The following is a 26,569-nucleotide window of genomic DNA, read 5'->3' as shown; positions in this document are numbered from 1 at the left end:
GTGGCGTTATTGTTACATAAGACTCTGTCGTGAGCGAAGTCCAGGAATCACATGTTATTGCTACTTGATTAGCTTGGCTCATTGATGCTATTACCTGGGCTTTGGTTTCATCGTAGAGTTCAGGTATAACATTTTCTGTAAAGTGGCTGCGTGACGGGAGCTTCTATCGCGGCTCCAGCGTCTTCAACAGGTGGCGAAACCTGGAGTTGTCCACCACAAAATAAGGCCGTATATCCTTCGCTATGAAAGCTGCCACGGATCTGGTTATTGTCTTCCCTTTCTCCGAGTTGGGCGGCAAAGTTGATATCGTTTGATCTATTTTTGGCTGAGCTGGGTCCGCCTTTACACTGGCAGGCATCTCAGGGTGAAAACGGCTAACGTGGTTTCTTAAGTTAGTGGTATTCCCAACATTTTTTATTTGTGTGTGACAGGCTATACACACAGCATGTGTTTTGTCCAGTTTGTGCTTACCAGTTTGTTCATAAAAGCCGAAATGTGCCCAGATGTCGGCTTTTAAAACAGTGTGTGCATTTTTTATTACTCGCTTTTGTGTTTCGCCTCCCTCCGGCATTTTACGCTAGCGCGATAAGCGCATATGCGAATAATGACGTCAGAAAAAGTCAGTAGGCTATAATCGATTATGGTCTATTACTGCATCGATGCAGAATCATCCACGTCCGAATCGCGGATGCGATAAACTATTAATTTCAACACCCCTCATGGATGCCCAGTCTCAAAACCCACAGCACGTGCTTGGGGTTCACATAGATTTTACAACCTACACTGTGACATTTGAATGATATATTCAATATGTGCAAGAACAATACAATAATTTGTGTGTTATTAGTTAAAATGGATTGTGTTTGTTCATTATTTTAAGTTCAAACCAGATTTTAAGACAAATGTATACATAAATGCAGGTAATTCCAAAGGGTTCACATATTTTTTTATTGCCACTATATCTATCAAATAGATGTGGGGGGAAATCAGTGTTTCAAATAATTGTGAAATTTGATCTCACAATTCTATATAGATATCCTAATGTCAAGAATTGACATTATTATTTTGGTTTAATTTATAACATTAATACTTTTTTGGGAAAAGACAATTCAGAGCAATTATGTAAGAATGCAAAATAAATCAATATGCATTATTATTTCTATTAGACCGAAATTGAAATGCAGAAATATCTGTGACTATAGGGATAACTTGTTTTATTTGTAAGAATATCTGCTTGTACAGAGTGGTAGAATACGCAGTATGATCACACAGAAAGTCAGCATGTTGTTTCTGTGTGTTTGGGTACCCTAGGATCAGCCATATTATACCGACTCACTCTCAACTGTTATGTCCTATCAGACATTTTTGCACTGGCTCCAGTGTGTTTACCTTCGCCTGTGGTGCGACTGGAAGCACGTTGCGTCAGCAGTGTGGGAGACTCTGGTTTGGATCCTGTGTTGAAACCAGGAAGCAACATTTGCATCCGGTGTAGACCGGGTGTTAAGAGTGCCTATTCTCTGCTTTATATTTATGGCTCTATGATATAGTAAAGCAATAAGCTCAGTACTCATTGTGTAAAGCGGCATCTCATTCAATTCAGTGAAGATGAATGAGAACCAAGTGAGTAAAAGATCGCAGTATATCACAGTTTTGAATCACAATATACGAAATATAACGAATAGCAATGTTATCATATCACTGCCCAGGTATTGATATAATATCGTATTGCCTGGTCCCTGCTGACTCCCAACTCTACATTTGAGAGACATTATCCATGCAAGATTAAACACTAAGGTGGTGGGTTTAAGGCAATGTTCACAGACTAGACAGTGTTTAATCGCAATCCATTGCTATCCAAAGAGACTCTTTATTCATATGCCAAATTTGACTAGATAATTTATTCTTTGATATTCACTAGGGTCCTCCATCACTGCTGGTATCTATCCATTGATTTAGTGGCTTCCCTCATGTGTGCTTGTGACTCAACAGTGGTTAGTGAGCAGGCAGGATGGTGTGTGTGTGTGTGTATGACAGAGGGAGAGACAAAGTGAGAGCGTGTCTTGCACCTGCAGGGCTACGTCAGTGGTGTGGTAGTCCAGGCAGCCTTGGGGTCAGAGACAGAGTCAGGGTATCTGTTTAATGTCCTGGTGAGCAGCCCTAAATTTATGAACTCGGGGAGTGGGGGAAATGATAACGTGTGAGAGAGGAGAGGAGAGCTCTTGCTGCTGTCCTCTTTTTTCTGGTAGGAATGCCTCTTTGATTTCTTTCTCCCCACTCAGAAGCAAATGGTTTAGTTCTGCTTTGTTATTATGTAGGCGATTTCTATTTAAAGGTCATTGTTTTAACACAGAGAACAGTTGCAATTCCAAATGGGAGGAGACCTCCCACTGTCTGGTGAAATAAACCCAAAAATAAACAAAACATAGAGTGACGCTGTAGATGGGCCATATTAATATGTTCACCTAAAACAGTGTACTAATTAGGCCAAAGGTTTTCAAACTTTATAATGCCAAAGACCCTGAAGTATGACAGTCCCCTTGCATGGGACCTGCTCTCTAAAAGACTAAGGAAATTTGTTATTTCCAAATTTAAACAAATAGTCCAACTAGAAAGATAAAGCAAATTTAAACTTCTTGAACACATTTATGCTGCACAGAAGGAGAGATGAGGAGATGACCCCTCATTGGACTGTGATCAGATTGCACAGTAGCTCAACTGATGGAGCATTGCACTTGCAATGCAATGGACCAAGATATGAACTAGGGCTGGGCAATAGGACGATGTAATTGGATATCGACGATATCTGAAAAATATCCTGATGCAGATTGCAACAGTCATTGAAAGATGTTGATTGGCAATACTGGAAAATGACAAAGCAATGGAGCTTGGAAGTTTCCAAATATGTTAAATATTAACCTAATAGTTGTCGTGCACTTACATTTTTAGATACTAATCAAAATTTGAATTGTTAAAAGCATTACGGATTGAAGAGGCCGTTATGTCAATTGTCTCTGCTTAGACGTATACTTGCGTGATAGCGAATGGGAGGAAGTTGGGAAGTTGATTATGTATTCAGATATTGCTATTTTATTTTTATGCAAATATTGTGGAAATATTTCTTGCATACTGCCCAGCCTTAGTACAAATGTAATTTGTTTGGGAGAAACATCATCTGTTTGGGGAAATGTTTTACTCACCTTTAGTGCCACTCAGTGGACATTTCAACTCGGACCTGCAGCGATACGAAATGATAAAAAAATAATCACCACAATCTCGTCATTTTCATGAGATCAGGCTCCTCCTATCCCATTTTAATATGCATAATAAATAATCCTTGCTGTATAAGCAAAATTACGCATTTTTTTTTTCTTGAAAAGTATTAACACTGTGGCACTTTTAAAATAATGCTCCGCTTGTTTAAACATCCAACATGAGACAGTAACATTGAGTCATCAATTCAGGATCTGTTTACGCACAGCATTTTCACTTTCAGTGTGGACAGAAATATTGACTGAAAACTTGTGTTGAGCCTGGTTTGAAAACTTTGTAATTATTACCTACAGTTAGATCTAGGGTGGAGAAGTGTTTAAAGCTGTTGAGCATTTGTCTCCTCTTCAACCTCTCCTGCCCCTATAGATGATATCAATCCATGGACCCATGTGTGACAGTAGGCTACATCCTCTGATTTCCTCTCTGCCTTCAGAGCGAGAAAGCCAGAGGCTTGAATGTCGTGGCTTGATGGGAAAAATCTGCCATTTCTAATAGTTCTAGCTTGAAGCTGTTCGGACTTTGAGCATGTCAAGTCCCATCTGAAAGAGTTTTGAAAACCCTCAGCATGAACGAAAACACACAAATGGATTTAATCAGTCTGAAGAAAGCTTGGAAGGGTTGCTGTTGGCCCTCACCACACATTGCCTGCTCCTTACAGGCCTATCAGTGCAGCGTATCTCAGTGTGCAATGACTTTGAAAGTTTTAAATGAAAATATAAAAACGAGAGGAAATGGTTAATAGTTTCTGAGCTACAAATTTCACGCTGCTAGTAGTTTGGGTTCAAGAGCATTTTTCTGACCCCTAGCCTAAGTTACTGACTAATCATCATTAGGATATAATTGCGTTTTGTAATTTTTAATTAGAACATGTTTGTGTAACTGTCTGTCTGTATAGTCTGTCCTAGAGTCTTGAACTGTGTTACATAAATCCAATAGCCCTAAAATGAACCTGTCCTCACTGATAGGTTATTCTTTAACGGATGGCCATCTCTTTAAAAGCAAAGAGCAAGAAAGCCAGACATTCAAGCAACACTCAAACATTAGTGTGATGCTTCTAGTGTTGTTGTTGTGTGAACACAGTTACACACAACAACAACACAGTAAATTTATCACCATGTGAGGCCTGTCGATACTCTCTTGAGCGAGAGTATGAGTTTGCTGTTGCCACACAGAGTGCCCATTGTTCTGCAGTTAAGGCAGCTGGGTATCAGAGATGCCATTTATCTCCTTATCTCCTCTCACTTGCAGTTAACATCATCTGTGAAGACAAACAGAGCTGCGTCAGCAGACCTGGAACAGAACTCTACTCTTGTTTAAACCAGGATTAAAGAGAACACAGTCCTCCAGCACCTGACTCAGTTGTTTGACTGATGGACAGTTTTATAGGAGGACAATAACAGCAGCACTAGATTCAAATAAAAGAAGAAAATAATGAATATTATTTCATTAAGCAGTGTTGGCTAACAATGGTCGCAAGTTCCATCATCAGCAACAAGTAGTTAGTTGCTGTCACGTTTATGTGTTTTGTTCTTGTTTTCATGTCTTTTATTTTAAAGTTTATTTCCTGTTCCTGTTCAGGTCATGTGGTTTCATGTCATGTGATTTCCTGTTTCCTCATGTGTTCCTGGTCATGTGATATCCTGTACCCCTCCATGTTCATGTGTCTTGTTTTCATTGGTTTTGTTGTCTCATTATTAGTTCAATCTTGTGATTGGTTGTCTTGTTTACTTGTTACCCATGTCTGTGTATTTAAGCCCTCATGTTTGCCATTGTCTCTTGTCATGTATTGTTAATGTAACATTGTTTGTGTATGTTGTGTTATTGTTCCGCCCAGCCCAGGTTTATGTTTTGTTTCACGTTTGGATTTACGGTTTTTGGATTTCACTTATGTAAACAAACTGCACTTGGGTTCTTCACATCCTCATCATCTTGTCTTCATCCTCTTCAGTATACCCCAATGTTACAGTGACGTAACTGTAACGTTGAAATAATTAATTAATGTACCTCTAGATGGGCCACTCAAAATAATGACGCAATTTTTTTGTGTGACACAAGGACCGTTTTTTTGTACATTTTTTAGGAAATCAAACTATGAATCGCTTGATTACATTTGTCTCTGCTTATAGTAGAAAGTATCGAAAAAGTTACACACTTCAGCATTGATATTTTAAATAAAATTATAAAAAATGTGTTGAGATTTCAACAGTCATCCGTTCACTGCATGTTACAATGTTACTAAATCTACTTACAAGAAAGTCTTAATTTTGTTGCAAACTGTGTTTTTAAGAGTAACTGAAGCAAGTAGCTGAGGAAAGTCAATTTCCTGAGGATAAATCAAGTCCCACCCTACAGTACATATTTTTCTCATTGAATATTCTGTTTTACGTAGAAATATGTAACATTAACGAAGTATTATGGTGTTTCATGTTGAACTTATGTCATGTATTATGATTAAACCAAAAGAGGAGCTAATTAATTATTTCTAGGCTTTTTATTAGAGATGGTTCAGGTGAGATGAAAGCATTCTTTTAGATGGAGGAATCTTCTGTAAGCAAGACAAATGTGTGGCTGAACAATGCTTTCATTTTCATGTTTTCACCTCTCCTTAGGTAACCTGGGTGTAGTGGCCTTCTATAAGACGTACATGTGAACTCTGTGTCAGACCTTTGTCAGGCAATATCTAGTGTGGGCTGTGAGCCATGCTGGACACTGTATGCCTCCAGACACATTTGATTGAAGGTGGGACATGATGTTCTTCTTTATACACACACACACACACACACACACACACACACACACACACACACAAACAAACTTGTTTTTATATCATTGTGGGGACTCTCCATAGACTTCCACCTAACCCTCACAGAAATATTTTAGCATTTTTACATTTTCAAAAAAACATAGTTTAGTATATTTACTAAGCCATTTCCCTGGTGGGGGCCGCTGACTGGGCCGCTTTTTTGTATGTAAATGAAGTGGCGCAAAGCGCAATTTGCTATTTTCATAAGAATTTGGTCCGAATTCAGTTCCTGCATTTAAAGTTTGGAGATTCCACTAGTAGGTGGTAATAAAGTTCATGTCCAATCTCTTAAAATGTAGTGGGACATTAAAATAAGTTCCTGACTATCATTGTCTTAGCCATTTTGAGAAGGAAAAAAACTAATATTATGAGATTGTTAAACTATCTAAAGTTCATGGCTTATTTTTCAATTATTATCATTATGCTTATATTTACAGTTGTATTTATGATCTAATCTATATTGGTATTTTTCCTCCTGATGTCATAGTGATTTTTGTCACTGCAAAAGGGGTCAGTGGAAGATGTTGGACAGAGTACAATGTTTGGATATGGTATAATATTTTTGGCCACTTCATTATTTTGATTATATTTTAATTTAGTTTGAACTGTAGTTTCAATGTATAAATATATTTGGTTTAATTTGTTTGTGTTTCAATAAATGAAATTGTTTTTTCAATATCAAAATTGACCGTTAGAAGTGAAGTGCATTCTCTATAATTTAAAGAAGCATACATCCAAATTCTATGCAAATTTGCTTAGAATTCGCAGTTAATGCACAAGTAAGTCCATATTTATATTCTTTTAATTCATTGCATACAGTCCTTTTACACAACCAACTTCTTATAAATGTGCTGTCTTTGTTTAAATCAAATTAAATGGCACTTGATCCAGCCTTTTTGTGCATTGCGCCTGTAATTTGCCGAACCCACTTGTGCCTAGACTTAGTGCAGGCTTGCACAAAAATACCAAAACATCATGACCATGACCATCGACTTAGCACTTGTAACTTAATTTACTGCGTTGCGTGTAATGCTTACACTTTTAAATAGTGTCTGTCCTAAGACACTAATTGCTATTTATACTATTCTACAAATATCTGTGTGCAGATGGACATTTATCTTTTTCTAATCCACTAAATCTTCTTAAAGGGGTTATGATATTGCTTTTTTTGTATTATTAATTTAATGTTCCTTGAGGTTCAATTATAACATTAGTAATGTTTTTTGCACATTAAAACATATATTAAATATATTATTAATATTAATATATTAAAAAATATATTTGTGTGACATTACCATTTTCACCCTCATTCTGTCCATCAGTCAGAAACACTCAGTTTTGTTGCTGCTTTTCCTTTAAGACTTGACATTAAACCCCCACTGTTATGATTGGCTCTCTGCTCTTGACTGATCAAAAGATCTAGGAACATTTGATTCCTCATGTCATTACCCCTTTAAGCACTTCTCAAAGCCATGTTAAAAGGATAGTTAACTAAACAAAATGTAAATTCTGTCATCATTTCCTCAAATTTATTGCATTTTCCATAAATAAAAAGAGAATGGTGACAGAGACTATCAGTCTTTAACATTTTTGTGTTCCATGGAAGAAAGAAAGTCATACCGGATTGGCACAACGTGAGGGAGAATAAATTACGACAGAATTTAAATTTTTGGATGAACAAACACTTTAAGTTGTGTTTACAAAAATATTCAAGTGAAAACAGGACAGAGGGATTATGACATCATAGGTCATCCATTGAAGTCCTCTGTGCTCTGCTCTGTGACTCAGCATGATGGCATCACTACTGTGCTCATGAAATCAGTAGATGGCAGCAGACAATTAAGTGACTTTAAATGTGCTGAGAAATCATTATCTGTCATTCTTTTCTCACCCTGTACTGTATCCATTGCACTGTAGCTATTCTTTTTGAGGTTATTTAGCTCTTTATTTTTTCAAAATATGCCCTACACCAGGCATATTTCAGGGATTGGCTTGTTTGATCTGCTAATTTTTGTAGTGTATGTCTGATAATGCGGGACGCTTCTCCTGCAATCCTTTCACATAGCGCACAGTTATGTGGAATGCATTCAGGACTGGCAGACCGAGCCAAGTGGCCTCTCCCTTATCTCCCTAAACCAGTCTATGAAAGTCCAGTATGTTCATCCATAAAGCAGTGTGGACATTTTTATTGGGCCTGATACGTGGGAAAGACATTACCAAGCCCTCACCTGTAATAAGACAAGCCATGGCTGAGATCTCCAAAACAGCACTTCTACAGTCTTGCTTGATGTCTTGCTACATTAGGTGTACTGTTAGGACAAATAAGCAGCAGGGACCTTACACTTCTCAAAATGTATTACTTTGGTATAGCTAATATTTTTATCGTCTGACGACCAGAATCAACGATACATCAAATTTGCAAACTCAACGTCAGGGTTTGACCGGTGGCTATTTAGAGTTATTTAAAGGATTAGATCACCAAAAAATAAAATTCTGTAATTATGTACTCACCCTCATGTAGTTTCAAAACCTGTATGACTTCTATGAAACACGAAAGGAAAATTTTGAAGACTTGTTCTGGTCGCTATGTTCTATGCAGTTAAAATAAATGTGGACTTCTGATGACTTCTGATGACTTCTGAAGCCTTTTATGAAAAACAGACAAACATGTAAGTCATTATTCACTGAAAATCTTTAAATCTACACTAGCCGTCCTTGGTGTGTTCATGAGAGTCCATGAGAGAAGCAGTGATGTCAGATTTGTGAACAAATTGTTCTTTGAGTTGGGTCTTTTACATGAATTGGCTTATCCAGTTCACAAAACTGGTCTGAATGATTCTTTCATGATTCGGACTGATCTGGTTCTCAAATTCTGCTCACTGACACAATGATCCGGTTGGAGCAATTAACTGCTCTATGAAGGGGAGGATTATCAGTGAATAACAACATAGACATCCTCACATAAACCTACTGTATGACTTCAGAAGACTTGGAATATAGTGCTTAAGTCATATAGACAATTTTTATGATATTTTTATGGTGCTTTTGCATCCTTTTTGAATGCTAAAAGCCTCAGTCTCCATTGATTGTAATTGCATGGAAAAGAGCAATCAGAACAATTCAAAAGTTATTCATGAGTTTGGAACAATATGAGAGTGAGTAAACTATGACAGAATGTTCATTTCTGAGTGATCCATTCCTTTAAAGCATGTAAAGGTGGTGTAATGTAATGTCTACAGTGTGTGCAATATCCTGTGTCTTATCCAGAACACACTAATGTTTTTAGGAACTGAAGCATCAACAATTCTTTTTTTTTATTGTGAACACATGCAATGCTTTTACCAAGTCACAGGCATAAAGTATTCAGTGACAGTGATGTCTGGCTCACACAACAGACATGTCTCACAATTATGAGCAGGATGATTAAAAATCAAAATTCGTCAGCAAAATCAAACGCCAACAGGTGACAACAAGCGGCATGCTTTTGCCAGGGCAGCGCAGATGAAAGAGAGGACACAATTAAAAGTTATATATATTTTCCCTAAACTCGCTATTTGAGTGACAATCTCGATTGCCATCAATGGCAGTCTTAAGCAGGGTGGGATCAAATATGCAAGGCTTTTCTTTCCTGGCACATTGTCTTGTTCATCTATGATCCATCCCTCATCATATTCTTCCATTTGGTTCACAGATGCCTCTGTCCAAAGAAATAGCTGCTTGTGTTACTGCCCATTGCTGAGGATGTAGTATATCAGAGCATAACCAACTAAAGACTGCAAAGATCATTTTTACTCTTTATCATTCAGATTATGTGCAGATCATACTTTTATGAATGTTTAAGTAAATCTAACCACTTTAGATAATTTATAGATCAATACAATGGAATATGCACACAGTAGTTCAAATCCAAATGGAAAAGTTTCAAGATTACTTGAGTACTCTTGGGGGGCTTTGAGACCGATAAAATACACACATTATGACATACAATGTTTAATGTGATGCAAAGTTGTAATAGGTTCATAAACATTTTTAGTAACTGTTTGTTAAAAAGATGGTCATTTATTTATTAGCATTATTATTAGCAACCATATCTTTTAGATATAATGGTTATATCCAAAAAGTGTCACAAACTTCAGTGTCACATTCAAGAGTATTGAACACCTTGCAAAGAAAAAATATAGCCAGACACATGAAATGACTGGTACCAATTTAATTATGTACTGTAGTTTGAATTTAAAAGGAAATCAGAGTAAAAGTTTAATTATTTTAAAATTAATTAATTTAAACCAACGTTTAAAAAATTGTGATCACTTGTTTTATTATTAGGTTACATTTGCTGATTCTACAATTGGAGGTCTTCCACCTGCATCAAATGTAGTTTACAAATTCTTCTTACTGTATATGACCCTTCAAAACAACTCTAGGCTTTCAAATCCAACTTCCTTCTCCACAAGTCACTTGTGGCTTTCCTTGCGAGTGCACTCTGAATGCTGCCCATTGATTTACTTCCATTCAAAGAGCACTTGGTCAGCCAAGGGTCAGCAGCAGGCATGGTTATTTGGAACCCACAGAAACCTTGTTTCGTCTGGGGAAACATCAAGTCCAGCACTGCCATAGAGAAACTTAAGAGTTCATTGATAAGATCTTAAACTCCAACCCCCAAACACTTCAGTCACTTTGGCATTATAGGGCGGTTGTATTTAATAGCATATATTAAGTGATATAACATCCATGTGTCTCAGAAACATAAACGAAAGCAGGGGAAAAGGTAGCGGGGTAAACATGCCAAATCTCTCTGTGGAGGAACTGTTTCTGTGGTTGGCAATTTGTGATTGATGCCTTTGATTACAGTAAAAATATCTGTAAATACAAACGCAAGTAACATTTTGGACTCTGCCAATGTCAATAACCCTGGCCTGGGCCAAGCCGTCCTCTAGACCTACACTTCTCAGTCATTTTGTCAGAGTGTGTTAAGAAAGCTACTACTCAAAACCTTCTTTTCCTTCTCTGATATGACTAAATTACCCTCTCTTTATGCCCAGACTATTAAAGCAGGCACAAAAAGTGGAATTTCCCTCATTCTTTTAAGATTGCTTAGGGTGTAGTATAATGGATTGTTCTTAGTGGTTAGGTTGATGTTTCCCTTTTGCCATTTGTAGTCAGGTTGAGTTTAGTGTTTGTCTGCTGATTGTAGGCATGGGTATTGGTCAGAAAAAGGCAGAAGCAACCATTTAAAAACATTGCATTTTAAACAAAAGCATGCCAATACTTCCAAATGCAGTAAGTAGACATGATTTATCCATCTTAGCAATAATTGTTGGTTAGATGCCCGGTGGTCTGTGCGATCTAACAACATCTGTTTTCCAGTTTCTAAATTAAAAATGACCTTTACAAGAAATGAGTTGGGTTTCAGCTAACTTTGGTTTTTAAGACTACTGGTCCATCTTTCCATTATCTTATTTGCTGATGTACTGTAGATTGTGGTCTTGTTTATAATACCTGCTTTAGATTCAAACAGCATTTTCCTCTCTGCCAAATAATAAAGCTTTGATTTGATCGGATCCTTTAAGTTTTCTTACAAGAGCAAAGTGAACCCCCAACTATATCCGCCCATTTTTAATTAATAACACCACTGGTTCTTTTTTAGATTAATATTCAGTAACCTTATCTCCGGATGAAAAATGCACTACACATTTATTGCACATTTTTGAGAGGGGATATAATCACATAACAGCTTGCTTTTCTATACTGTATATCTCTGAGCTCTGGCCAAAAGATGGTTATTTTGGATTTGAGGAATTTGAGTTTAGATTTTACTTTTTGGACCCATTAATCAAAGTTGCTCTGATTTTATTACTGTTCCAGATACAGAAGGATTTCCTCTGGATTCATCTCAAACCCCTTGTTTTATGTGCTAAGATTAAAGTCTTAATCAAAATTGACGCTTTACTTTCTTCATAAATATTGTTTTATTGTGCAAATTCACCAGTGCATGGTATGGCAAAAAAAAAAAACATTCTTTGTAATCTTTTATCAAAATTAGGGCTGGGAAATGTAATGCATTTGATGTTGTATACATACATTTCCATGAGGTATACACGCTCAACTTGACTGCACATCCTTGCACAGAAACAGATTGTGTGGAGCACTGCATGCTTATTCATTATGCTCAACAAATTTCCTTGACATAATAAACATGGGAGCGGTGAGCCAGGTGTGGGAGAGATACGAGCAAGATGCCGTGTCTCTTCGCATCACCCAAAAGTTCTCACTCAAGTCAGTGAGTGAAAATGCTGAACTGAATATTTTAACATGTTATTTAAATAATTTAAATAAATAATGACTAACCAATTTCTTGCAAGTTCTTTGAGACAAAATATAAAATAAATATATTTTACATTGTTCTAATGTACAATGTACCATGATTAATCACGATTCATCACAGAAGCCTGTGCGTTTAATTTATTAAAATTGACAACACTTTAAAATAAGGTTTCATTTGTTAACAATAGTTAACAACATTAGTTAACATGAACTAACAATGAACAATACTTATTAATCATGAATTAATTTTAGTTCATATTAATTTCAGCAAATAGTTTTAAAATCAAAAGTTGTATTAGGTAACATTAGTAATGCATTATGAAAATGAATTAACAATGAACAGTACAATTTTGATTACCGGTAACATTAACAAAGATGTCCCCGACTTCGGATAAGCGGTTGAAGATGGATGGATTAACAAAGATTAATAAATGCTTTTATAAATTGATTGTTAATTGTTTGTTCGTTATACCTAATGCATTAACTAATGTTATCGTATGTAACCGTATTACAATGTGTTACAAACATTTTTAATTAATTCACAGCCCTAATCAATATGTGATTAATTACTCTGCATCTGAAACAACTTTCCTTTTTGGCTTATGTTACCTCGACCGCACAGGCTACTGGTTAATTTTTGCCAATAGCCAAATAGCTATTTATTGTTGTATTTATTATTTTAGGCTACTGTTCTTGTACTAATCTTCTCAATAGTAACCAGAGTAAATCATTGGTTTAATTTAATTCAATTGTGGACATTGGTTCCACACAATGAAAATGAGTTTCTTTTATATGAAATTAAAATGTTATTTTGTGTAGCAAAAACCTACATGAACTGAGTTGACCTAGTTTAAATTTGATCTGTTCAAATAACTCATTGATACATGCCGCTTGAATTCTAGCATGCAACAAACACATTGGCATATATCTTTTTGTAGTGTATGGTGCTGCTGAGAGTTTACAGATCCCAATCAGAATAATACGTATGATCCCTCAGTATTTGTTTCATGAACAAATCAATACACTGATTTTTCAGTAATAATGTACCCAACCTTGAACTAACCATTAGCTCCAAATGTAAATCTCCAAAAAAATAAATAAATAAACATGACAGAAACTCATCTAAATACCAACATAACAGCATATATTACACACGAAAAGTATCCTACTTGTTTCATTTTGTGTATAAATACATTAAAATAACACAACACCCAATCCAGTCCCATACAAAGCATGCTGGGAACTGGAAATCCCCTGCGTGGTTTCAGCAATACATTGATGCAACAAATATTATTCACAAAGCCCAACACAACTGGATCAAGGTTATTTCAAATCAATTTACTATAGTTGGTTTAACTGAACATTATTAGGTTAATCAAACTTAATTTTATTTTATGTTGGTCTAATGTCATTTTATTAATTTACTAAGGTTTATTTTATTAATGGGTTATGTTAATTCAAGTTTATTTATTTTTTTAATCATTAGTTTATGCCAGGTGAGCAAGTTTAGGGTCAGTGAAACTGTTGTTCTGTCAGTTTGCTAACAATTGCTTAATGTGTTAAGCAGCATTCAAATCAAACCCTACCTGAAGTCCATCCTCAAACAAAGCACAAGCACCAGTCTTCATCACAATAGTAACCCCCCAAACTCCGGCCAAACAAACACTACTTTTAAAAAATGATAAAACAGAACAGTAAACATGGACAAAACTCATCCTGTTCTTATCTTGCTCAAAAATGCATAAAATAACACTTAGGCTGCGTCTGAAACCAGAAAAATGCTGCCTCCGGAGGCTGTGGAAGAGATCAAGGCACGTCCGAATCCAAAGTTCATGTCACATCCTGTCTAATGAGATGCCTTCATCTGATCGAATTTTAAAGGCAGCATACAGTAGATGTATCCTTCACTGCCTATGAAATCCCACAATCCTGTGCGCGCGGATCCACAGCGGTTGAGCTAAGGAAAAAAAATGGCGGACAAAGAGACCAATTTGTGTATAATGTACGTTTCTTTTGATTTAATTTCTAGCAAGAAATTAGTATTGTAGTTATGAAGTGTACATTTGGTTATCGCCGGGCAGTGACGCAACAAGACAGATACCTTTGGTTTCAGAAGCAGCCTTAGTTTCAACAATTGTTCACACCATACAGTCCTCTGCATAGCATGCTGGGAAATCGAAATCCCCTGGCCAGTTTCATCAATGCTACAAAATATATTCATATAGAGCTTACTCAAATGGATTAAGTAAACTTACATTTTACAAATTTTATTGAATTTAAGTTAATGCAAAATGTTCTATAATTGTGTTGCTTTAGTTCATTTCAATGAAGTAAACAACCTGCTTTTTTCACTGTGTATTTGATCTATTTTACATCTGTTTATATCATTCTTGTTTTTTTTGTTTTTTTATATGCCCGCACAGGTGTTAATACAGACAGCCAAACTCTGTATGCTTCCATACAATAGATATAGTTTCAAGTAATAATTTTTTATAGAAAGTAATTGCGTAACTATTAATTTTGTAATTGGTTTGGGGGTAATCTGTCTCTATTTAACATGATACCTGAAGTCTGCTATATCACATTTTCAACATCAGGATATAGGTTTCCAGTGTAAATAGCAGACCTCCTCAGAAGTAGGTGGATGTGTGTTTAACGTGTAGGATAGTCTTAAACGTTCATGAGGTAATCCTGTGAGGCCATTCAGTGCATGCACTTGACAGTCCTATTGGTGTTTGGGCTCTGAGCTCACAGTGCCCCTCTGTGCTGGTAGATAAACATATAGGGCCCCTTTGTAGGCAAACTTGAGTGGGAACCTTTGGAAAAAAATCGAGATCAGATTTGGAAAATGGGAAATGAGGGGTAAGGAGTGGTTTGGGAGAGCTAAATGTGTGTGCATGCACAGGTCAGTGACTTCATAGCTCAGTGTCTGATCTTTTGCTCATATTAATGAATGAAAATAGCCCTGGATTGAGTGCCTGTCAGTACATTTAACATTTAAGTAAATATTATTGGTTGAATTGTTTTTTTTTTATTATGTGTGTGCAGTAGAGTTGGTCCTCTTAAGGTCCTACTTACAACTCCATAGCCCAATACAAAATGAAATCTCTACTATGTTTGCAGTATTAATACACATTTTGCATAGTAGTTAACTATGTTTCTTTATGAACACCTAGCAATGAAGTAAGGGGTAATGTACAGTCAGTGTCCATTATCACATAATAAACCTAGACAGGGTGATCAGCATGTGAGTGATCTTGTCACCCTGAAGGGGTTTTTATTTGCAAAAATGAAAGACTGACTGTAGATTATCCCACTTATTACATGGCTATTTGTCAAATAAATAAATACATGGACTTGAAATATTGATTTGAGTTGGAATCATTTTTTTAATTGATTTAATTATATAAGAAAATAGAGACAATGGAGAGACTAGGGACATGAAACTAGAACAGATATGTACTGTAGGAAACCATTTGCCTAAGACAACAGTCAATTATACAGTTTAGTGGTCATTAAACAAAAATGTTTGACCACAGAATGCTATAATAGACCAATTGGAATCAAGTATTCAAGAGGGGTAATCATATTTCCCCATATCATATGTGTTGTTTAAAGCAAGATCAGCAGTAATCGGAGGATCATGTGAGATTTTAAACAGGATCATGCCATGAACAACTGGCAACAGATTTACTCCATTTTAAATTATGGGCATCTGGAGTTTTGGGTCTTTCCAAGAAAATGTGTTAAAACAAAATTATGAAGCATTGCAAAAAGATTGTGTTTGAGATTGTAACAATAACCCTAATTGTATCTAAAATGATCCAAAATGTAAAAATAGAGGAAGTACAGTAATATTAAACATCTCATGGGGATTGTTTGATAGACTCTTTAAAACTCATTACTTATATACTCATACATTTCTTGATTTGTTTGGTGTTGTCAACCTTTTCTCATGTTGTAAACATCTCCAAGCTGCAAAATCTATAATTAAGTAATATTTTCTCTCAAGTGCTATGTGACCTTGATATGTCTCGATGCTTTGCAATAAATGTGGCTTTATAGATACATAGCAATTTTATATCAAATCCTTGGAAAATTCTGTATTCCACATGGCATGTAGAGTTTTGAATCTTGTTTATTGTACTCTCTATGTCTCAGGATTTGAACAGCCCTTTTTTTTTCTTTTTTTTTTACCCGTACTTATTTTATCATCCTTTTACATCCACTGGTATTTTATGCATTGAAAATGATTTAATGTTTTGAACTTTTTGAATGGTTTTCATTGGCTCCTCCTCTCTTCTGCTTTTTATCTCTCCTACATGTGTCTATACCTTAAGGTCATATGTACTCCTTTTGGTCTGACTGGTTTCCCTCCTACTGCTCCTTCCATCCTGTTAACACTCTGTTTTGATCTCCATTTTTATCTTCCATAGATGTAAAGGTCCATGGATGTGACAGAGCAAAAAGCATTCACTTTAGTGTTGGTGTGAGTTAAGTCTTAATACCTGTATTTGCAGTGTTTGCAAGACAGTGTATTGATATTTCTCAAACGTTCTGGTTAGGGCTTTTCCCTAAACCTAAAAAGGAAATTTCTGTAATTAATTCAGGCCGAGCCACAAGAGCAAACTCCATTCCATCAAACTATAGCTTACATTTTTTTTGTAGACCATTTCAACCTTAGATGTGCTGTTTTTGTAAACCTTATAATCTTGGAAGAAAAAGGTTTTAAAATCTCCCAAACCACATGGAATGCTCAGTATTCGAAAAGTAACTAGTAATGATGTGGAGATCATAATATTTACATTCTTAATTGTGATTGGTTTTCTTTTTTACAACAACTCTCATTTCTTATCTCATAACAAGTCAAATCACAAGTCAAAATGCAAAATTGAAAAATAAACAAACCAATGAACAATGTTATTATTATGATATTATTGAAGTTTAACCCTTAACCCAAAACTAAATAAGAAACATGTGAATCTACACTAAAGTTACTGTATGTAACTGAACTAAAAGTTTCTCATCATTGCCAGAGAATTTCAGAGGCTTGGTTGTCTTGTCTTTGTTGGCTCTGTTTCATTTTCACAAAATGAAAACAAAAATCTCTTTTTTATTATCAAAAGGCATGTTGATTAATATAGCTAATTTTAGCTAACTTTAATCCTTAAAATCATTACAGTCCGAAGCGTTTGCAGTGTACACAGCTCTGTTGTTTTGTCGTGCTGATCAAAGTGTAGAAACGGTGAGGTGGGGCAACCGTTGTCATGATGTCTTGCAGTCCAGATGGAACCGGGCCACCACGGTCTGCTAATTGGTGACCGCACAGAAGAAAGAAAACATTAGGGTTTGGAACAAAGACGAGGGAAGCATATTACAGGTTATCAACATACATCAGTAATTTGTATTGCAAAAATAAATATGGAATGAGTAACAAGTTTGTTGATGTTTCCTTAACATAAAGTGTTGAATAGGAGGCTAGCTAAAATCTGATGTTTGTATTGTATCAATTTGAAATGCTGTTTGTTGATTGGTTGGTATCTATGGGAATGAAAGTCGTACCTTAGTCATACTAGCCAAGTCATACGATATTGTACGATTTTGCCATCTCCTGTGAATTATTATAATGGTTTTTCATGAGACTCCTTTACTTCCTTGCAAGTGCTGGAATTACCTTCAAGAAATTCAAATCTCATTTTCTTTGTGGAGTGCTATGAAATGCAGAAACAGGGGATTGTCACTAATTCAATGTTTTATAAGAATATGCTTATTATTCTTTCAATAACAATCCAATCCTACATTATCTAAGAGGCCCTTAGGATTTGTTTCACACTAGTAGTGAGTTTTATTCCAACACTCCTCATCATAAAACTGGGCTAAGTAATTAGCCATGTGCAATCATGTCAGTTGGGATATTTCTATTATTTTTGAAAGAGGAGAGGATCCAGCGTGCTCCAGAAACCATATATTGTGAAATGTCTCATGAAGGAGCACTTCGTCTTTTTATGTCTCGAAGCTAATATGAGTTATTTCGCTCCCCTTTCTGGTACTCCTCTCTCCCTCTGTCTCATCATTAACAGTTCTGCTCTCATAACTCATCACCGTGATAAATGCCTCACCCCACCCCAGTACGGCTTTTTTCACTGCCTTTGTCACTCTATTTCTTTTGTTTCTGCACCCCTCAATTGCACCTTCTAATTCTTAAAATTTTTTAGGTTCACACTGCTGGATTCAGTGTTAGGAAGAGGTTAATATTATAGCCTGCCAAGCATTATCAGGGTCTCCAGTTACCGGAATTGTTCAACAGAGCTTAATTTTATTCCATTCCAAAGAAATGGAACAAGATCAAGATGTTGAAAGAGCACTTCTCACATGGAGTGCTTACCAATTGAAAGTGCCTACACTGACTGTAATCGGAGGACCACAATGTATGAAATTAGGCAACTTTACCTGATTACTGTATATTACTTTCTCTTTATTATTTTAAGGTCATGTTAGTTACACTTTGAAATATTATGAAAGTGCTGACAACAATCCTGGCCATCATGTGGGTTTGCTGTGACAGATTTAATCTATTTTCTCACTTTGTCCTTTTACGATGTGTCTGTGACTGAGAAGGAGGATGTTTTGGGGCTAGATGGACTGATTGAACACAAGCTGGCCTTCCTTCGAAAATATTTGCCTCAATACACCAACCTGCTGCTGATCTGTCACTCCATTGGCTCCTACATCATCCTGGAGATGATGAAGTGAGACCAAGAGCTCAAGGTATTAGTGGTGTTATTTTATATATTTATTTTTGTTCAATACAAGGGATAATGTTACTGCCTTTTTGGTTGAAGTTTATGTTGTTTTTTTGTTTGATATGTTGTTAGTTTTTAACGGTGATGGTAAATTTGATCTACAGCTACAGTGGCCCCAAAAAGTATTTGGACTCTTAAGTCACTTTTTTTCAGAACTATCTTAATTTTTCTGAGCCATTTTACAATTACATTTTATAATTATCAAGGTGATTTTTAGTGGATGTATGAAGTCAGTTCCCCTTAAGTAGTGTGCACACTAGTACCCTAGCCAATGAAGCACTGTATAAAATACAATTGCATTTTATCCAGCTTATGGGAAATCAATTTGAGTCACAGATACTACGAAATGTGAATTAAATACATCTACATTAAAACAAATGTTAGACCAACAATATTTGCCCAAATATTGTCCCAACAAGCCTAACAGAGCTGTCTGAACGAATAATTACATGTTAACTGATTTGCGAGTTCCCAGCATGCATTGCTACATTAATAAATGATGTGATTAGTGTTATAGGTTTATTTTGTGATGTTAATTGACTTTTTAACTCAAACATTTTTACAGTGCCCAAGTGTAGTTTATAATAGGGCTGTTGATTTAACACGTTAATTCAGTGCGATTAATTTGATTAAAAATAACGCGTTTAAAAAATGTATGCAATTAATCGCAATGCCCCCGGAATGTAATAAGGAATATTCCTAAGAAATGCAAGCTTTTAGTACAACCTGTTTACTCCAGAGGGCAGTAATTGAAAATTCAGCTGTAAACAGTGAACAAAACAACCAGACAGCACAAAACAGACATTCATTACGTTCTTGCGTTCAAAACATTTGATGGAATGCAAATTCAAACTATTATTTCAAGATGTGGTTAAAGATTGTGTATTAAACTATATTTAACTTGACACAGTGACCTAAACATTTTATGTTTATGACGCAACGCACCCGAGACGCTACACAAGCATGTCTGATGCTTGATGAATTTGAAGGTTCCTTAAACAAGCACTCATAATAAATCTCGAACTGATTGACAAATTCACTTGTGAAATGGATTGCTGTGAACTGTATGCCAATGACTGACTTATGATCAATAATATGGTAGTAAACAATATAGAATTCTACATTGTATTCTAAAGCCGCTTTTATATTTTTTTTTATCAATGATTAACTCTTCTGCCACAAGAATGTAATGCATTTTAATTATCTGAATATTTTTTATTATATATACATTTAATTTTTTTTAATATTTAAAGATAACTATGTATAATTATATATTGATATAAACATGTATAATCATTATATATTGAATTGTTGTTATATGAGGGGCTTTCTCAGCAAATTGTTTTATATGCGATTAAATGCGATTAATCACGATTAATTAATCGGGACATCATGTAATTAAAAAAAATGATCGATTGTGTGATGAAGACTCAGGTAAGTTGGGATCCATCAGCAGTGTTTAATAGAATATACAAAGTCGTACAGGCAATGGTCAGGTAGCAGGCAATCAAAATTCAGAGTCAGAGCAGGCAGGAGATCGGGGCAGGCAGCAAACAACAATAAACAGTAAACAGAGCTATGTAGGTACACGAAAGACTGAGAGATAAACAGGGAAATGCTTGGAAATGTAGCCGGAGCAAACAAGACTTTGCAAAGAATGAATGAGCTAAGTGGTTTAAATAGAGCGTGGCAAACAGGGAACAGCTGTGGAGTAATAAGACCTAGGTATGTGGGCTTATGGGAAATGAAGTCTTTAAGGTCAGTACTCCGGAGAATCTGATCTCCGATGGCTGGAGGGGGAGGCGCTCTCTGTGTTCGTGACAGATTGACAGCCCTAGTTTATAACATTAACTATGGAAATGTCCCACTAATTTCTGGCAACCATAAAGTGTCAAAATATGTTTTATCTTAATATTAAACTATACACAGTACTGTTTTATAATTTAAAACTCATACATTTTCTTTTTGGGACATGTTTTGCTTTGAAAAGTGTGCAAACCATGTACAATCTTTTTTTAAATACTGTAAATGCTACATGGTTTGATTTTATGTTGTCTAGTGACGTTTGTAAATTTTTAAGTGTGGCTTAAGTGTCCAAATACTTTTTGGGTCCACTGAAAGTAAACATTTCTAAGTTGAACACGTTCTCTTCTGAACAACTGACAGTGAGTAAGTCTTCCCAATGACTATTCACTCAGGACGTCTCATTGTTTAACTCCCATGTTTCTTATCTGTCTCCAAACCCTGCAATGATGGAAAAATAGGCATTGCATATGCAGATGTATTTGGTCATTGTGACATCACAAGTTCCACGAATCCCAAATGAGACATTTTTACAGATTGGTTTAAATATGGTTTAAATGCTCTTTTTCTGTTAAGGAGGACATTTTCAATTCTGAAACTTACAGTAAGTTTTTATAATACAATGACCTCTTATATGTGAAAAGGTCAAGGAAAATGTTATTCCTCATGTCAGGACCCCTTTAAGTGAATAAATAAATAAAAATAGGTATAAAATGTATTTATTCTTTCTCCTTAATGGTGACACAACTTCTCAATCACACTCAGAACAGAAGACTAACTGGTTGCATTAGGTCACATACTGAACTTCGAGCGTTTGTTTAATTTGCTCACCCTCATGTCATTCCAAGACTTTTTTTACTTTATTTCTTCTGTGGAACACAGAAAGAGATGTTAGGATGTTAGGCTGAATGTATCCATTCAGTGTCAGTTACCAGTCACTTTCATTGCATCTTTTTTCTATACAATGAACGCTAACGGTGCCTAACATCTTCTGTTTCATTGAAAAATAAATTAAAACAGGTTTGAAACAACATGATGAATGAATTTTTGGGTGAACTATCCCTTTAAGACATTGTTTTGAAATTCCCTTTTTTATAAACTATGAAAAATACATTTTATTCCAGACCTTTAATGCTCTGCCAACCATGTAGACTTTTTGTCTCTTCCAGACTTTGTCTGAATCTCTTCTTTTCAAATAATGGCTAGCTGAATCAATGTTGTTGTCAAATATGGCATGCCTAAGAGAGCAAAACATGCATGAAAGGAGAAAAAGATTTCCTTTCTCACAGGAGATTGCAGGCTGCCAGGAAGCCAACCTGGCGATTATGCCTGGTAACAAATGATGTGTGATAATCAGAAACTGTTACTTTGGGCCTCAGATATTTATTTTGGAGTAGAAGGGACCAGTCAGTGGAAATGATGGTATGGTTTTCCATGGGGCATTTTTAGAGGAGAATGCTCACGGAATATAGCCTTAGACCAGGAGCCACTGTTAATTTTAACACAGTTGTTTTTTTTTTGTGAAAGTTTTTAGTTTTTAATGTCCTTTAAATGTAGTCAATATTTTGCCATGATATATTCATTTTACTCTGATGTGACTCTAAAATGGCGTATCATTTTAATTAATGAAATTAACATTTTCGTTGACAGTAATATGCAAAATGACAAAAATGTACCAAACTAAACATTTATTCAAACATTTCCAATAATGTATAAATGTTTATTAATTGAAACATTTATTGAACATATACTCACCGAGCACTTTATTTGGAACACCTGTACAGCTACTTATTCATGTGATTATCTAATCAGTCAATCATGTGGCAGCAGTGCAATGCATAAGATCATGCAGATACAGGTCAGCACCTTCAGTTAATGTTCAGATCAACCATCAGAACAGGGAAAACATTTTAACTCAGCGATTGACCGTGACATGATTGTTGGTGCCAGATGGGCTAGTTTGAGTATTTCTGTAACTGCTGAGCTCCTTGGGACTTTCACGCACAACAGTCTCTAGAGTTTGTTCAGAATGGTACCAAAAACAAAAAAACATCCAGTGAGTGGCAGTTCTGCGAATGGAAATGCAATGTTGATGAGAGAGCTTAATGGAGAATAGCCAGACTGGTTAGAGCTGACAGAAAGTCTTCAGTAACTCAGATTACCACTCTGTACAATTGTAGTGAGCAGAATAACATCTCAAAATGCACGACACGTCGAACCTTGAGACGGATGGCCTACAACAGCAGAAGACCACGTTGGGTTCCACTTCTGTCTGCCAAGAACAGAAAGCTGAGACATCCACAGAACTGCCGCTCACTAGATTTGTTTATGTTTTGGTTTGGCACCATTCTGAGTAAATTCTAGTGACTGTTGTGCATGAAAATCCCATGAGATCTGCAGTTACAGAAATACTCAAACCAGCCCGTCTGGCACCAACAATCATGCCACGGTCGAAATCACTGAGATCACATTTTTCCTCATTCTGATGGTTAAGGTGAACATATGTCATATCTGCATGCTTTTATGTATTGCACTTCTGCCACATGATTGGCTAATTAGATAATCACACGAATAAGTAGGTGTACAGGTCTTCCTAAAAAAGTGGTTGGTGAGTGTACAGTATAATAGGTAAACAAAATACAACATGTGAAATTAGTCCTTGTGAAAATCTGAGCTCAGAAAATAATAGTATTTAAGGAGTATGCTGAATTATCAGCTACTATTTAGAAGTTACATTTACATTTATGCATTTGGCAGACGCTTTTATCCAAAGCGACTTACAGTGCACTTATTACAGGGACAATCCCCGGAACAACCTGGAGTTAAGTGCCTTGCTCAAGGACACAATGGTGGGGGCTGTGGGGTTTAAACCAATGACCTTCTGATTAACAGTTATGTGCTTTAGCCACTACGCCACCACCACTCCTGTATTGTGAATTCTGCATGCTTTAGGATTGACGGCTATTTTGTGTTTTAGACAGTTTAGGATATTGCATTTCAAGTTGCACATTTTTACTGAAATAGTCATAGACATTATGTCTAGCGCGTAACTTAGTTCAAGTTCACCTGTTCAATTGATTCAATTGTTTTAATCAATTCTTCCTAGTAGCTAATATCTTATCATTAGTATTACTTTTTTCTCATCCTTTTTTGTCTACAGTGTGTTTTAATTAAATCATTTAATTATCGTCATGATTTATCTTTTTATCTCTTCTTCATTATTGTTGACATAATCAAAAACCCCTTTGTCAGTTAACATTTTGTCAGTAATTTCTTTTTTGAGATTAACAGGAGCAGCATGAGGCAGTTTGGAAAGCCTCCCTAAGACTATGCCAGGCTTAGAGGAAGAGTTTACATTTACATTTTTACATTTATGCATTTAGCAGACACTTTTATCCAAAGCAACTTACAGTGCACTTATTACAGGGACAATCCCCCCAGAGCAACCTGGAGTTAAGTGTCTTGCTCAAGGACACAATGGTGGTGGCTGTGGGGATCAAACCAGCATCCTTCTGATTAACAGTTATGTGCTTTAGCCCACTACGCTGCCACCACTCCCTTTTTGCTTCACTGAACACAGAGAAGCTCACGTTTGTCTCTGTCATGAGCCCAGTTAGCAAGTCTTACTGTGGCCTTTGAATTAGAATGGTTGTTACAAAGTGACACTGTATAGACAGAGCAATTGATGCGTTGCTCAGATGTGAGTCCACATCAGGGGCTGGAAATCTTCAGGCCTTTTTCCAGCCATTCACCTCAGCCTGAAGAAGAGCACTAAGTGAGATTGTTGGGTGAAGAATGTGCTTTATACCTCAGACTGCTACACCTATCTTGCCATGTTCCTCTGAAAGCTGTCAACATGCAACATGTGCCACTCATTGTCACTGTATGTTGTTCCTTAGTTGCTATTCAGTCAGTACCGTATAGTCATGTGTTGCACTGACCAAATGGGAATGTTAAGATGTGCATTTAACGACTCTTCCCTAAATGAGGAAACAAGGAACAACTCCACTGAGCTCTACTGAGCTGTAGTGGATGGACAAATGGTGCACGTTATCGCATTTAACGGGAAGGGAGGGTGCGGCGTCCCACTGTCATCATGCACCTTTGGCCCTGTCACTCCATGGTCTACTTCTTCTCACATATCAAAATAATTTCAACTTATTCATATCTATTTATTCATTTATTTGTTCATCAGCCTTGTAATAAGAGCTTATGTCCATGAATAAAGCAATTATTAGAGAAATCGATATCCTATAGTCATGTACCTCATAAATAGCAACTAATCTAAATGTTCTGATCTAAATCAAATCTAGCTAAAAAAAAAAATTCCCAGTGAATGTCTTTCATTTTGTAAGCCATAAGCCATCTTGAATTGTGCAAACAAAAATATATTTCCATTTTTTTCCTCATTTCATGACTTTATGATAAACTGTTCTAGACTTCCACTGGCTAGTCATGGTGAATTCTTCAGATCCTTTCAGTCCAATAGCATGCAATCACTGTGTTATACTGTGTTAATGAGATACACATCGATTCGATGAGATATTTGCTAAACAAAATACTGGCTGATCTGAACGACTGCTTCGGAGGTTAATTTCATGGAATAGCCAAAGGGATTCTTTGAGATGTTCACTAGGAAGAATGCTTGACAACTCCTGTCATTCGCCTCAGTGGATTGATGGCATGTTCTTAAAGTTCCTCTGACACAACAACGTGTCTGTCTCTTCCTGGTGAGTACTTATGTGTGTGGTTGGGTGTGTTAATTTGTGGGCGACGCATTTTTCATTGCGTTGTGGGTGGGCCATTGTCAAGGGAGCAAAGGTCAGGCTGACAATCCTAAAGTATTGGCTTTATTTCATACTTCACTCAAATAAAACATCATTATAGACACAGCATGAGCCAAACACGAGCATAAACATTACAGCACAAAGATCTGGCTCAGATTAGCTTCACAACAGCTCTAGATTTTTACGCTCCCTGAACGGACTGTGGACTGTCCAGCCCATTGGACATGCAAGGTACGATTGAGAAAACACTTATCGGTTATTTTTACATGGCTCTCTGGAATACTTGGTTCTGATTGGGTTAATCGCGCATTCTGAAAAATAAAACTATTTGTCAGTTGTCCCAGGCAACCGATTTCCTATATACGTTTGTTTTTTTCTCTTGTATTACTCTGTGGTCTCTTTCTTCTCACATAATGACATATTTTAATTCAAATCAATATTTCATGTCCATTTATGTATTTTTTGTTAAGCAAGTGTAAAAAGGATCCCTGCTGGAATAAATTCCCAATTTAAACCAGCCTTTGGTTTGCTAGTCTTAGCTGGTTTAAGCTGGTCTTCCAGCCCAGCCAAGCTGGCCTTCACCTGGTCTCCCAATCTGGCCAGAATGGTTTAAGCTCGTCTAACTGGTCTCTCAGCCCAGCTGAACTGGTGTTCTGCTAGTTAAGCTGACTGGATGACAAGTGCACAAAAACCCTACTAAACCAGACTGGGAGACCAGCTAAGACCAGCAAACAATTTTAGGCTGGTTTAAACTGTTTATCTCAAAGTAAACGGTATCA

General features: G+C 36.3%; 1 protein-coding gene across 1 annotated transcript in view; it reads left to right on the top strand.

The window, feature by feature from the left end:
• The window catches only part of ldah (lipid droplet associated hydrolase), a 119,644-nt gene that overhangs the window by 48,127 nt on the left and 44,948 nt on the right, over positions 1-26,569 (top strand). The window contains 2 exon segments of the mRNA XM_052145218.1: positions 5,880-6,008; positions 18,990-19,165. Of these exon segments, the coding sequence (XP_052001178.1) occupies positions 5,880-6,008; positions 18,990-19,165 (305 nt within the window).

The sequence above is a fragment of the Xyrauchen texanus genome, chromosome 16, assembly GCF_025860055.1.
Source record: "Xyrauchen texanus isolate HMW12.3.18 chromosome 16, RBS_HiC_50CHRs, whole genome shotgun sequence".
NCBI classification, from domain to species: domain Eukaryota; kingdom Metazoa; phylum Chordata; class Actinopteri; order Cypriniformes; family Catostomidae; genus Xyrauchen; species Xyrauchen texanus.
This window is presented reverse-complemented; position numbering and strand designations above follow the sequence as displayed.